Below are 15,130 nucleotides of genomic sequence, written 5' to 3'. Positions count from 1 at the left end.
TGCTAGACAATCCGCATGGTCGACTGTTGTTTTTACCACCCATTAGGACAGCTCTCGGACAATCCCTTTGTCCTGTGTCCCTCACCTTTATTAATAAGAAAATGGGATTTTTGTACTCTCCATAAAATGCCTTTCTCTTTGAATACATTGGTGGACACATCTCCCACCCTTCTCCTGGACCTTCTGTCCTGGGGTTAGCATTGGTTGACTGTGGGCAATGGTCGTCTTTCCTGGGTTCAGGTCATGTTTCTTGTTATCACATTTTTCTTCTTTTTGTGTGGTTTTCCTACTGCTTTTGCATAGTGTCCTGTGATTGTGTTTAGCCCACCAGGCAGAGCCAACACTTTCTTCACGTAGTGTGAAGCCTCCTAGTGGTAGGGCGTATACTCTCAGTCCTCCCACCAGTCAGTGTTCCCCAATGTATTCAATGAGAAAAGGATTACTTCATTCTATTGACTGCAGTGTTTCACTCTCCAGAGACCTATCTGTGAGGACAGTGACTGAACTACTCATAGTCCACTAGCACTCAGCTCACTAAGTGGATGTGCACATTTCCATACAGATTGACCACCAGGTGGTGCCATATTATATAAGTGATTGTGAGACCTTTTTTATGTAAATGGTAAAAAAATGTCATTGATCTGTGCAATGGATATAACATTTAATGGCAGAACAACACCATTGAAGGGAATCTGTCAGCAGGTATGCTATGTAATCTGATATCCGCATGATATAGGGACAGAGACCCTGATTCCAGAGATGCATTGCTTAGTTTACTGGGTGCTACAGTTGTAATAACATCAGTTTTCTCTGCTGCAGATCTAGAAGAGCTCAGAATGCTGACCTGTGTATAACCCCGCCCACACCACTGATTGGCTGTTTTCTGTCAATATACATTGCACACAGGAAGCTTCTAATCAGTGGTAGGGGTGTGACTGGACCAGGAGGCACGAGACACCTAGTCCTCTAGTGATAATCTCTTGCTGATAAAACACTGATTTTTTATTGAAAACACAAAACCTCCTAATGAGTGATATATCGCTGGAATCAGGGTCTCTGCCCCTACATCATGTTGCTCTCTGATTACATAGCAAAACCTGCTGACAAAATCCTTTTAATAGGGCTATAGGTTAACTTCTTTCTCTGGTAGACTTTTGCCATATGTATTTTAATAAGTATTTTTACACTGTTAGGAAAATGTGTAGAAACTTTATTAGAAATCAATGACACTATACATTTGTACGACTAGTTGCCAGAATGGCCTGTAGGCACTGATGCAATTCATTTTTTAAAAAGGTTGTCCAAGATCAGAAATAAGGATCTTCTTTTTTTCATGTTTTCCTTCCTTCCACTCATTTTTGTTATTTTTGTTAGCTTCTCCTTGCATTGTCTAATTCTGGACAACCCCTTTAAAACTCCCATGTTTATTATATGTCCTGATGAATTCAAGATTGCAGATCAAAAAGGTGTAAGTGTAAAAATAGGGCCGCCTTACTTTACCGCGGACCCCGTCTACTGCAGATTAAAGCTATATATACACGTAGAGTTGACCCCTCTGGGGTAGAAACTTTAACCCTTTACGACGCTCAAACATCAATTTGTAACCCTTCTCCGTTGAGGTGGCCCTCTCAGAAGTCCCCAAAGTTTACGGTGTAAGTCTCTGCTGTGGTGAATGGGGCAACATGTGTAGTGCCCTCCTCTTCCCAGGTTTCTGTCTCCACTTCTGTCATTATTTCGGTATAGGTCTCCGTTTCTGTGTCCCACAGAGATTCAGAGGGTGTAGGGGGATCCAGCTTGTGAGGAGGCATGGTGGTAGTGGGCATTTCTGTGGGAGGTAAGGTGGTGGTTGGAACAAAAGGAGTAGTTGTGGGTGGAAGAGTGGTACTAGCATTGCGCTGGCGATTCAGCCACATTCGTCGTCGCTGCATGCGCTGCCTTGCAGATGGTGAAAGCTGACGGCCTCCGGGTGGAGCCAGGCGAAGAGGTCCCTTCCCTTTCATTGCAATTATTTCCTTGATTCTTTGCCAGTTGGAATGTGCCAGAACAAAGTTGCAATAAGTTGCCCCCATTTCATAGCCCACAATACACGACTTGGTGCTCTGTGTAAAGCCTTCGGCCCGTACAGTCACTCGATACTCCCCGGGGTTGAGAATACGCCAGTAATCACCGCCACTCTCTATCAAAAATAAGAGGAGAAGTCATAGGGGCATCGAGCAAATTTACTAAATCTGGCTGTTGTAACTAGATATTTTACCTTGATGGTGTATATTGTCATGGAGACTAACATCCCTTAATTTACATATTCTACAACCTAAGGCACTTTAAGGGGAATCTGTGACCAGGTTCTCAGATGGGGTTTTTTGCTAACCCATCTGAGAAAATAAAACACCAATATAGGACGATGCAAGCCAATAAAATCAATGCAATCTTTATTAGTAAGTAAAAAGAGAGAGAAATATACAATAATAACAAACACATGCAAAAATGGAAGACACAGGTAAAAAGCCGGGGGGAATATATCACCATATTGGTGTTTTATGTATTTGTATTCATTAGAGCCCTACTATATATTGATTGTGTATATCAGTGTTTTTACCCCATATGAGAGCAGTGTGATGTAGGGCCAGAAACCCTGATTCCAGCGATGTGTCACTTACCTGGCTGCTTGTTGCAGTTTTGATAAAATCCCTGTTTTCTCTGCTGCAGATCTTGCAGTTCTCTGAATGCTGAGCTCTGTATAAACCCGCCCACACCACTGATTGGCAGCTGTGTACACTGTGCAGAAAGCCACCAATCAGTGGTGTGGGCGGGGTTATACACAGCTCATGAATATGCAGGACTAGATGACAACTGGTTTACTGGTGATAATCCCCTGCTGATAGAACTATGATTTTATCAAATCTGTAGCAAGTAGCCCAGTAAGTGATACATCCCTGGAATCAGAGTCTCTGTCTCTACATTATGTAGGTGGCAAAATCCTGGTGACAGATTCCCTATACGTTTCCTAGTAACCCAATGATTTCAAAGACCTGAATCCGCTATACAGTACACTGCTTCTCTTGCATGTTCGAGTCCATCCCACTCACGCCATAGGACACATAAGACAATTGTACAAGAAATCCTGCCGCATGCAAGCTGGAAAATGGGAATTTTTTTTAGGACTGTAGTATCATATCAAAAAAATGTTACCTGTTTTGACATCGTGTTGTATTTCGGCCACAGAAATGGTTGCGTTAGCTATCGGTTCTCCGTGGCGATCCGTCACAATCCCTTTAATCCCACGGTGAACCTGTCAGAATAAATGAAGCAGGCGCACTGTTAGCTGAGGGATCATCTGAGCATGTTACAGACAGATCAGCCAAGGGCAAAATTATTTTATTTTACATAGAAATGTAAAACGGATCATAAAAATACCCTCATCAGTCTGCATACAGTATTAACTGTCAGTCACTTAGTAGGACCACCCACTGGACTCTTTACAAGGTCCAATAACCGGAAAAAGGAGTGCTCTTAACGCATTCCCGACCGGGCAATTTTCAGTTTTTTTCGCTTTCCTTTTTTCTTCCAAGAGCCATCATTTGTTTATTCTTCCATTGACATAGCCGCATGAGGGCTTTTTTTTGTAAGACGTGTTGTACTTTGGAATTAACCCATCCATTGTATCATGTTATATACTGAAAGCGCAGCAAAAAAAGTGAAATTTTACAAAGTTTTTTTATTTTTTTTATTTGCTGCATTCATTATATAGTATAAGTTACCTGGTAATATGATTCTCCAGGTCAGTACGATTATGGTGATACCAGACATGCAAGGTTTTGTTTTTTATTTTTATTTAAAATGGTGAAAAAAACTTCAAAAATTTGTATAAAAAAAAAATCAGCTCGTGTGACCATTTTTCTAGAGCCGCAACGTTTTCAGTTTTTGGGTAATGGAGCTGTGTGAGGGCTTGTTTTTTGCGCCCTGAGTTGAAGTTTTTACTGATACCATTGTGGCGTAGATACGGTGTTTTGATCACCTGTTATTACTCCCTTTACCCCTGTTGCAGCAGCCGAATAACAGCAATTCTGGCGCACTAAAACATTTTTTTTTGCTACGCTGTTTACTGATCGGGTTAGGAACGCAGTGATACCACATATGCTTATTTTTTTATTATTTTATTTCTTAATTTTTGATGGGGGTTTGAACTTTCATATTTTTTGGTTATTTTCATATTTTGTAAAACATTTTTTTTTCACTTTTTATTGCATTTTTTAGACCCCTTAGGGGGACTTGAACCTGCGCTCATCCGATCACTTGTGCAATATACAGCAATAACAGTATTGAGGTATATAGCAAAAATGACAGACTCCTATGATCGCCAGGGACATGCTGGCTTTCATAGGGGTACCGTCATGAAAGGTATGGGGGTCTTCAGCAGACCCCAGGCTGTCACAGCAACCCATCAGTGAGAGCCCCCCGGGGCCATGCACTGTACATGTCGCTGTCACAGATAAACAACGGCATTTAACTGGTTAACAGCCGCAGGTCGAGATTGACTCCATGTACGTCTGTTAGAGGCAGATGATAGCTCAGTAACTCAGCCATCATCTGCCGTGAAAGATGCGGGCTCAATTTCTGAGCTTCCATCAAACTCAAATACCAGTACAACATATGTTGGCAAGGGGACTGCTTTTTTTTTTTTTATGAAATCCAAATATCTGGAGTTAAAAATCATTTTTGCAATTGGGTTTCATTCTAAATTCTCCCACTGTTTGCCTTCTGTAGTCTTTGTTTTGCAATGTCTTTTGCTGGCTGCAGAATGAGTTAACTGAGAATCCCTCATTGAGCTCATTCTGATTTGAAGGTTTGTAACTCATCTCTATTTCTGAGCTCTTCACAGTTGATTTATGACCACAGACCACATGAAAGTTGAAGCTACAGTGAAACAAAGACCTTGTAAAGCCAAAACGGTGCAAGATTTTTAATGAAACCCATTTGGAATTTTTTTTGCCCCAAATATATGCACTTAAAGCACCACTCCAGGGTGTTTCTTTTTTTTTAATTGCACCGCTGGAGTGGTGCTTTAAATGTAATTCCCGTGTCTCATACTCACCCGCTGCCACCTACATCCTTTTCCTGCATCGCTCCTGTCGGTCTCTGGCGTTTCATGGAGCTGAGCGGAGGTCACTTTTCAATACAAGTCTATGAGAGCCTCGCTCTGGCCTCGTTCTGGCCTCTCTCTGGCCTCGTTCTGGCTCTCATAGACTTGTATTGAGCTCTTGTGACGTAACTTCTGACATCCAGCTAGTCAGAAGTAATGGCCACAAGTTGGCACCTGCGGACTAGAGCGGCGTCAGTAAAAGGTGAAGCCGCCGGAAAGTGAGTATAAGAACAGGGACAGGGGGCTTAGATTTAAAGCGCCACTCCAGCACTAAAAAATAAACACGCTGGAGTGGTGCCTTAAGTAAAGAAAAAATATTGTCTCTAAATGTGGACAACTCCTTTAGGAACACTCTCATTTCCGATCAAAGGCCCATATAAACATAGCAGTCATCAGCCTAACCCAGGACTTTTTACATTGGCTGACCACATGTTTATGCAGCCTAAAAGCAAGGTTTTGGCAGCAAATTCACATATGTAAACAGAATATGCTGTCTAGAATATCCAAACTGCGTGGGCATCTAACACTCACATTAACAAGTGTTCATCCCCACACTGTTTGTATCTGGCTTTGTAATATTAAAACGAGCACCAACAGGGGCGTACATAGAAATCATGGGGCCACATAGCAGAAGTTCTAACTGCCCCCCTTCCCCCACAAAAAAAAATTAAATAATTGTTGGGGTCTCAGAAGAGCGAGCAGATCTCACAACTTTCCAGCCTTTACATAGTAATTTTCCTCCTGCTGAAATCCTAGATTCCTTTTTCATTGCCCCATAAAAAATTATGCAAACAAAAGTGACCCCCCCCCAAACACAGTATGATACCCCCATGGTGAATTCCTCCACATGCACAGTATAGTGACCCTACTTTACCCCACCTCAACTCCAAAGGCAAAGTATGGTGACCACAACACAGTATGATCCCTCAACTGTGACCCCCACACAGCTTTCTATGCACATTAATGGGCCACCATACAGTATAATGGCCCGCACTAGCCCCCCACACAGTATGATGGACCCCACACAAACCTTCACACTGTATAATTGCTTGCATACAGTATAATGGACCCCCACATATTATAATGGCCCCACATAGCCTTCCATATAGTATAATGCACTCCCCATGGTCCTCCATAGAATATAATGCTCTCACCATAGTCCTCCATAAAATATAATTCACTCCCCAATGCTCCTCCATATAAAAAAATGCTCTCCCCATGGTCCTCCATATAATAAAATGCTCTCTCCATGGTCCTCCATACGATATAATGCACTCCTCATGGTCCTCCATACAATATAATGCACCCCCCCATGGTCCTCCATACAATATAATGCACCCCCATGGTCCTACATACAATATAATGCACCCCCCATGGTCCAGCATACAATATAACGCAACCCCATGGCCCTCCATACAATATAACGCACCCCCACGGTCCAACATACAATATAATTCACCCCCCATGGTTCTCCACAAAATATAATGCACCCCCAATGGTCCTTCACACAGTATAATGCACACCCACTGATCCTGCATACATTATAATGCACCCCATGGTCCTCCATACAGTATAATTCACCCTCCATAGCCCTCCATATAGTATAATGCACCCCCCCATGGTCTTCCATACAGTATAATGCACCCCCATGGTCCTGCATACAATATAATGCACCCCCCATGGTCCTACATACAGTATAATGCACCCCCATGGTCATCCATACAGTATAATGCACTCCCCCCCATGGTTCTCCACACAATATAATGCACCCCCCATGGTCCACTATACAATATAATGCTCTCCCCATGGTCCTCCATACAGTATAATGCACCCCCATGGTCCTCCATACAGTATAATGCACCCCCATGGTCCTCCATGCAGTATATTGAACCCCCCATGGTCCACCACACAATATAATGTACCCCCATGGTCCTCCACACAATATAATGCACCCCCCATACTGTATCATGGCCACCGGTCACAGATTTTAAAAAAATAAATATAGTACTCACCTCTCCTGGTTCTACCCGATCTCCTCAGCTTGCAGTGTGACGTGTCGGACATCTCAGAGCAGCGGGTGCCCTGTAATGACGTCATCGCACCCGCTGCTCTGATACATCAGACGCCAAGGAAGAATGATGGGGGTGGAAGCATCTGCTGACACTCCCTCCTCCATAATCATTGCTCGCACTGGGCCTCCCCTTCGGCCGCCAGCGCGAGCAATGATGATGGAGGAGGAAGCTTCAGCAGATGCTTCCACCCCCATCATTCTGTGCAGGTGGCCGGTCAGTGCAGGTGCTGTAATAATGTTGATCGGCACTCGTTATGGCAGAAAATTATCCATTATACTGGATCTTTTCCCATAACTTTATGGTTCTTATCAGATGGTCCTTTTCTATAAACTGCTGACTGTGGAGTGGACTGCAAATGTGGAACCCCAGGGGTCTGGTTACCACAGTAATAGCAATATTACGTCTGTGAGCAGGTGGGAGGTCTCCTGGTCAGGAATCCTAAGCATGCCACACCTCCTACCCAGTCCTGGGAGGGGAAGAACTTCCCCTATATAAACTGGGGCTGAGGTGGGGTTAGAAAGAACACAGACAGAGACAGAGACATAGTCTGGTCTGGTGTGGAGCAGTTGCAGGGAAAGTGACAACAGGAGCTCTGTAGGAGCAGGAGTGAGTGCCAGAGGCTGGAAGCTAGATAGCTCGCCTTGGCTGAAGAGATCTCACCGGACACGGAGTCCGAGGCTGTGGGGACTGTTCCATACCCAGCAGCAGAAACCGACCGGCAGGGGATTTCAGGTCCTCTGGCCAAGAAACCCGAAGGCACGGTCACACGCAAGGGACCAGCACCGCCGTCGTGGAGCGGAGGCTACCAGAAGGCCCCGAGTCACCGGCCATACGGGTGAACACCACACGGTACACTCAGGGACGTGGGCTACTTTTACCCGCTTCTAGCAAGGTAGCCAAGAAGAGTACAGTTAGTTGGGGAGGCCTACAACTCCGCCTGGCCAGGGGAGATCCTGTCTGCTCACGGACTGACCAGACCCCGACCGCTAGCCAGTACTCCCGGGAGGGTCTATCTTTGTCACCAGTAAAGACCCTGAACTACACCGCACCGTCTCTGAGTGGTTCCTGGTGCCTGCGTGCAATTCTACCATCCCCATCATCCACGTCCGCTGCCCTGAGGCCATACCCCTCCCGTTGGGGGTTATACTACCCACGCTGCACAACTGTACCACCGGCCTCAGCGGTCTGCCCTGCAGCGGCGGTTTCGTAACCGCATTCAACGGGTGGCGTAGTCGAACAATATCACATCTGCCACTAAAAACATCGCCACTTAGTTTGACACCCTGGGCACGGACCGGGTCACCGCCACGAGGACTACCACCCCCAACAGATCCGGCTCCGGGTATTCCCCAAACATGGCCCAGGGGGCGCGTCAACTTTTGGCGTAGTCGGCAGGATTTCGTGCCCGCAACCACCGGGTACTGCGTGCCTGAAAAAGACTGTTAAACTTACCTGTGGTGAAGATTCCCGCCATCCGACGCCATCTTTTGCCTTCTTCCCGCAATCCGTGGAGTTTTCCCGCCATCCGACGCCATCTTTTGCCTTCTTCCCGCCATCCGCGGAGTCTTCCCACCATTGGACGCCATCTTGAGGACGCCGCGCGGGAAGAAGAGGGGCGTGGACTCCATAAGCGCGCGAGAACTGAAGCCCCGCCTCACGTCCGGACGTTGCGTAAGGTCCTGGAAGGAGCCCAGCAGACGCCGACGTCACAGGAGCGCGACGGAAGGTCCTCAACCCTGACGATCCACTGCGGAGCCGCGGCCTACGGAAGAGGATCATCGCAAGGTAGGCCACGGTCCACTAGGGGGGAGGAGGATGTCGGATACGGAGGAGAGCTTCACTGCCACAGCCACCGCCCGCACCACCGCTGCGGCGGTCATGCCTTTCACCATGCCCTATATCCCTGGGGCAGCCTGGCTACCCCAGTACTCAGGGGAGTCACATACCCTAAATGACTTCAGAGAAAGGCTGGATGGCCTCTTCCAGGTGTACCCCCTCACAGAAGAGCAAAAAGTGAGCATCCTGGTGGCTCAATTAACAGGGGCAGCCCAAAGGGAGGTAAAGTCCTGGCCACTTGGGAGGAGGAGGACTGTCGCAGAGATACTAGCCCGGCTGAAGGACACCTTTGATACCCGTACCTCAGCCGAGATAAAGCTTAGATTCTACGGGTGCAAGCAGCGAGCACATGAGAATATAAGGGACTATGCACTAAACCTACAAGAGGCCCTGAGAGCCATTAAGCAGGCCGACCCTGACGGCGTGGGAAACGAAGACAAGCTGTTGACTGAACAATTTATAGAGGGTCTACATTGCAATGCCCACCGAACCCAGTTGCGGGCAATGGCCTTACAGGACCCTCATCTGGACTTTGCACAGTTCAAGGACAGAGCCATCAGGGTGCTCCGAGAACCGGCACCAGGTGGCGCTGTGACCCACAAACGCCCCGCTACCACTTACCACCAGGAGGCGGCGCCCTTGTCGGCAGGGCCTGTGGGAGCTGATGCGCAGGCTTTAAACAATGACCCAGCTACAGACCTGCACAATCAGGTCCAAGAGCTAACTAAAAGCTTTGCCGCGCTAACCCGAACTGTGCAGTCTTTACAGGTTTCTACTCCAGGGAAGATCCAGCTGGCATCCGGACCGGAGGATATCCCGTGGCGCCGACCAAGGAGGACCCCACCGGCCAGAGGAAGACCCAGCGACCGATACAACGAGGACGGACAACCCATCTGCCGCCGCTGCAATCAACCAGGACATATGGCAAGGTACTGTCCTTTAAACTGGCACAACCTGGGGTAGAGGGCCAACCCTTAGGAATAAGATCACCAGGCCCATCGAACTGGCGTGACAAATACGTGGGAGGACGTCCAGTCTTGCCTGTGGTACTGGATGGCATTCCTATGAGTGCCCTACTTGACACCGGGTCACAGGTCACCACCATCCCGTACGTGCTCTTCAAGCAGTACTGGAATGACTCGGATATAACCCGCTACCCAGACGACGACTTGAGTATCATCGCCAGCAATGGTCAGCCCGTGCCACAGATCGGATTTAAAGAGATGACCATTAAAATCGGTAAAGTCGAACTGGCAGCACAGGGACTGATCATTGTAGACATTGACAAGCGCGAGAGTCACCCAAAGATAACTCTAGGAACTAATGTGATTGAAAATTGTCTTGCAGAGGTGATTCTCATTTTACAGCAGGTTGCCAAGAACGCCAGCTCCGGCCAGCGAGTGCTCCAAAAAGAGATCCGGGCACTGATGCGACGGCAACAAGTGGAACTCTCCGGTGGTGAGATTGGTAGCGTGAGAATGTGTGACCCTTTCCCTATTGCCATGCCCCCGAAAAGTGAAATGATGATTTGGTGCCGGGCAGCTATTGGTCTGAGAGGTAGAGATTACCAGGCAATGGTAGAACCAGTCTACTCAGATAGTAGGCCCACCATTTTGACGGCACGGGGGGTGGTTGATGTACGCCATGGGAGGGTGCCCGTTCGCATAATAAATATCAGGAAGAGGGAAGTGTACCTGCCCCGGTATGCTACGCTAGCCAAATTGTATACCATCAACCAAAATTCTGTACAGTCCGTGGAACCCTTGCCTCCATCTCATCCAGAGGAAGGTAACGGCTCTAAGCAACAAATGGAGGACTGGTGTCAGCAACTGCATTTGGGTACTGACTCCACTCCCTCACACCAGAAACAGGGAGTCTATCGGGTGGTTCGAGAGTACGAGAGAGTGTTTAGTAAACACCCGCTAGACTTCGGGCGAGTAAAGGGGGTAGAACACCACATCCCCACGGGAAACCATCCTCCCATAAAGGAGAGATACCGACCCGTACCCCCTGCACACTACCAACACGCCAAGGGGATGCTTAGAGACATGAAGGAGGCTGGGGTAATCAGGGATAGCTGTAGCCCCTGGGCAGCTCCACTAGTCTTGGTTAAAAAGAAAGACAACACCATAAGAATGTGTGTAGATTACCGGAAAATCAACCGTATCACACACAAAGATGCGTACCCCTTACCAAGGATAGAGGAGTCTTTGGCTGCTTTAAAATCCGCTAACTTCTTTTCCACTTTGGATCTCACTAGCGGGTACTGGCAGGTTCCTGTCGCAGAGGCGGACCGGGAGAAGACCGCATTCACCACCCCGATGGGACTTAGTGAGTTTACCTGCATGCCGTTCGGACTCTGCAACGCACCAGGAACCTTCCAACGATTGATGGAATGCTGTCTGGGACACCGGAACTTTGAGACGGTCCTGCTGTACCTGGACGATGTTATAGTTTATTCCAAAACCTACGAGGACCACCTGAAACACCTGGCGGAAGTGTTTGAAGCCCTGGCAAACTACGGTCTGAAGGTGAAACCGTCGAAGTGTCACCTGCTAAAACCAAAAGTGCAGTACCTGGGCCACGTGGTGAGTGCTGACGGAGTAGCTCCCGACCCTGATAAGATCACCGCGATTAAGGAATGGCCAAGACCCTCCAGCGTAAAGGAAGTGCGGCAGTTCCTCGGGTTGGTAGGCTACTACCGAAGATTCATTCCCGGTTTCACCAAAAAGGCAGCTCCTATGCAGGACCTCCTGATAGGCCAGTCCAGGAAGGCCAAGAACCAGAAGCCGCCCTTCAGATGGGAGAAGCTGGAAGAAGAGTCCTTCCGCCAGCTGAAGATGGCCCTCACGGGGGATGAAATCCTGGCGTACCCTGATTACAGCCAGCCCTTTATCCTCTACACCGACGCAAGTAACATCGGGCTAGGAGCCGTACTGTCCCAGATCCAGCAGGGGAGAGAACGGGTAATTGCTTACGCCAGCCGAAAACAGCGACCCACCGAAAGAAACCCTGAGAATTACAGCTCATTCAAGCTAGAGTTCCTGGCAGTGGTGTGGGCAGTAACCGAACGCTTTAAGCACTACCTCGCCTCTTCCCGGTTCACCGTGTACACGGATAACAACCCGTTGACACACCTGGACACTGCAAGACTCGGTGCCCTGGAGCAGAGATGGATGGCCCGCCTGTCCAACTATGAGTTCACGATCAAATACCGGGCAGGACGCTCCAATACCAACGCGGATGCCTTGTCCAGAATGCCAAACCTACCGGACGTAGGGGAAGATCCAGGGGAACTGGAAGAAGTTGAACTCCCCGCGTTTCACCGTCATGGGACTACCCAGTATTCCCACCGTGTAAGGAGTAAGCAATCCGCTACGTTCAACCCCTTACCTCATTACAACTGGGCAGAAACGCAAGACAGTGACCCCGCCGTCCGACTGGTGAAGGAGATGCTGACTCAGCCAGATGCCCACCTTGACCCAGACGCTCCGGAGGAGACCAAGCAACTGTGGGCTGAGAAGAGTCGACTGTTCCTTTACAAGGGGAAGTTGTGCCACAGAATGGTTAACTCCCGGACGCATGAACTGGTCTGGCAAGTAGTGGTGCCAAGAAGAGATGCGGCAATGGTACTGGAGGCATACCACGACGGAGCTGGGCACTTCGGATGGAAGAAGCTGGAGTTCCTGCTGCGCGGGCGGTTCCACTGGTTAGGCATGAGAGGAACCATCGAGAGGTGGTGCAGAGACTGTGGCCCATGCAACCTAAGAAGGAAGGACCGTGCCAGCCAGAAGGCTCCCCTGCAGTCCATCGTCACCAGGCAGCCGTTGGAACTGGTAGCCTTGGACCATGTAAAACTGCCCCCCAGCAGAAGTGGCTACGTCTATGCGTTAACCATCGTGGATCACTACTCCCGGTTCTTGGTTGTAGTCCCCGTCAAGGACTTAACGGCTCAAACAGCAGCTAGAGCCTTCCAGCAGCACTTCTGCCGTCCACACGGATACCCAGAGCAGGTGCTGACGGACCAAGGACCTGCCTTTGAAGCGGAAGTCTTCCAGGAGTTCTGCACTCTGTATGGCTGCCGGAAGATAAGAACAGCACCCTATCATCCGCAAACCAATGGACTCTGCGAGAAGATGAACCAGGTGGTGATAGACCTTCTGAAAACATTGCCCCTGGAAGAACGCAGTCTGTGGCCTGAGAAACTGCCTGATCTGGTGGACCTATACAACCACATCCCTGTAGGTTCTACCAACTGTACCCCGGCTTACCTAATGAGAGCAAGACCTGGTAAGCTGCCTGTTGATCTGGATATGGGAGTCCTGACACCCGAGGACACTTCACCAGAAGCAGACTGGGACACAGAGAGGCAGCAGCAGTACCGGAAAGTACAGGAGAGCGTTGAGCGAAGTCTACGTCAAGCAAGAGAAAGACAGGAGAAGACTTACAACCAGTGTGCTCCCGCTGTTCCCCTGGTACCTGGAGAGCAGGTCTTGAAGAGGAAAAGACGGCTCCACAAGTTGGACGACCAGTGGGAGAAGGACCCGTACACCGTACTGCCATCAAGCCATGAAAACCCAAAAATCTGCACAATCAGTAAGGATGGAGGAGAAACCACAGCCATTGTCTCCCGAGATCACCTGAAGAAGTGTCCCGAGCAACTACGAAACCCTGAAGAGGATCAAGAAAACCCTCGACCCGCAGAGGAAAGGGAAGAGATGGTCAGTACTGTACTCGGAGACTTCCCTCGATCTTGGACACAAGTAAATGGCGCTGTTGTAGTACCCGTCCTCACCTTCCTCCAGCCAGCATCCCAAGTGCCTACGGAAAAACAGGTAGAGCTGGAAGAGCAGCCGGTCCAGGAGGCAGAAGACCCCACACAAGCAGACCAGGAGAATCGACCCTCTGCTTATAGTGAGCCTGCCGTGCCCCTAGTGAGCCAAAGAGTCCGTAGACAGCTGCCCAGCTTACCTTTAACAGCTCCTACACCCTGTAGTGCAGGACCAGTTAGTGAGCTCCGTAGGTCCACTAGAGCCACTAGAGGCCAGTTACCCGTACGTTGGAGGATCTAAAGTGTTTAGACTGTTTTATTAATATTTACCTGTTTACTGTTGCTTGTAAATAATTATGTTTTTCCAGTTATTTTATAGGTATCTTTTGTGGATTTACTAGAACTCTATTGTATATATGTTTGGAGCGTAACCCAGGAACGGACTAAGACTGTTAAAGACTCGGGGCAGGACAGACCCCTACCTGGTTACGGCTCCCTGTTCTTTGGTGAAATGGACACCCTTTTTGTTTCAAAAATTGCAACCGGTTGCGGACACGCCGTGACCACTTTAACATGTTTTTCCTTATTGTATTGTTCCTGTTTATACCCTGTTATGTTTTCAAAAAAAAAAATATGTTTAGTCCCGGAGTACTAAATTTTACTAGGGGGGAATGTGGAACCCCAGGGGTCTGGTTACCACAGTAATAGCAATATTACGTCTGTGAGCAGGTGGGAGGTCTCCTGGTCAGGAATCCTAAGCATGCCACACCTCCTGCCCAGTCCTGGGAGGGGAAGAACTTCCCCTATATAAACTGGGGCTGAGGTGGGGTTAGAAAGAACACAGACAGAGACAGAGACATAGTCTGGTCTGGTGTGGAGCAGTTGCAGGGAAAGTGACAACAGGAGCTCTGTAGGAGCAGGAGTGAGTGCCAGAGGCTGGAAGCTAGATAGCTCGCCTTGGCTGAAGAGATCTCACCGGACACGGAGTCCGAGGCTGTGGGGACTGTTCCATACCCAGCAGCAGAAACCGACCGGCAGGGGATTTCAGGTCCTCTGGCCAAGAAACCCGAAGGCACGGTCACACGCAAGGGACCAGCACCGCCGTCGTGGAGCGGAGGCTACCAGAAGGCCCCGAGTCACCGGCCATACGGGTGAGCACCACACGGTACACTCAGGGACGTGGGCTACTTTTACCCGCTTCTAGCAAGGTAGCCAAGAAGAGTACAGTTAGTTGGGGAGGCCTACAACTCCGCCTGGCCAGGGGAGATCCTGTCTGCTCACGGACTGACCAGACCCTGACCGCTAGCCAGT

At 48.8% G+C, this 15,130-nt stretch overlaps 1 protein-coding gene across 2 annotated transcripts in view; it reads right to left on the bottom strand.

The window, feature by feature from the left end:
* Nucleotides 1-1,178: 1,178 nt before the first annotated feature.
* AEBP1 (AE binding protein 1) overlaps nucleotides 1,179-15,130 on the bottom strand; it is a 66,329-nt gene continuing 52,377 nt past the window's right edge. For both annotated transcript variants that reach the window (XM_073653759.1, XM_073653761.1), the window contains exons 20-21: nucleotides 3,190-3,289; nucleotides 1,179-2,176 (exon numbers count right to left, since the gene is read on the bottom strand). In XM_073653759.1, coding sequence (XP_073509860.1) covers nucleotides 1,629-2,176; nucleotides 3,190-3,289 — 648 coding nt within the window. In that variant the 3' untranslated portion in view covers nucleotides 1,179-1,628. The remainder of the gene's footprint in view (nucleotides 2,177-3,189; nucleotides 3,290-15,130) is intronic.

The sequence above is a fragment of the Phyllobates terribilis genome, unplaced genomic scaffold (genome assembly GCF_046119375.1).
Source record: "Phyllobates terribilis strain yellow unplaced genomic scaffold, ASM4611937v1 Scaffold_11__3_contigs__length_659146591, whole genome shotgun sequence".
Taxonomy (NCBI): domain Eukaryota; kingdom Metazoa; phylum Chordata; class Amphibia; order Anura; family Dendrobatidae; genus Phyllobates; species Phyllobates terribilis.
Note: the sequence above shows the minus strand (reverse complement) of the source record. Positions and strands in the feature narration are given on the sequence as shown.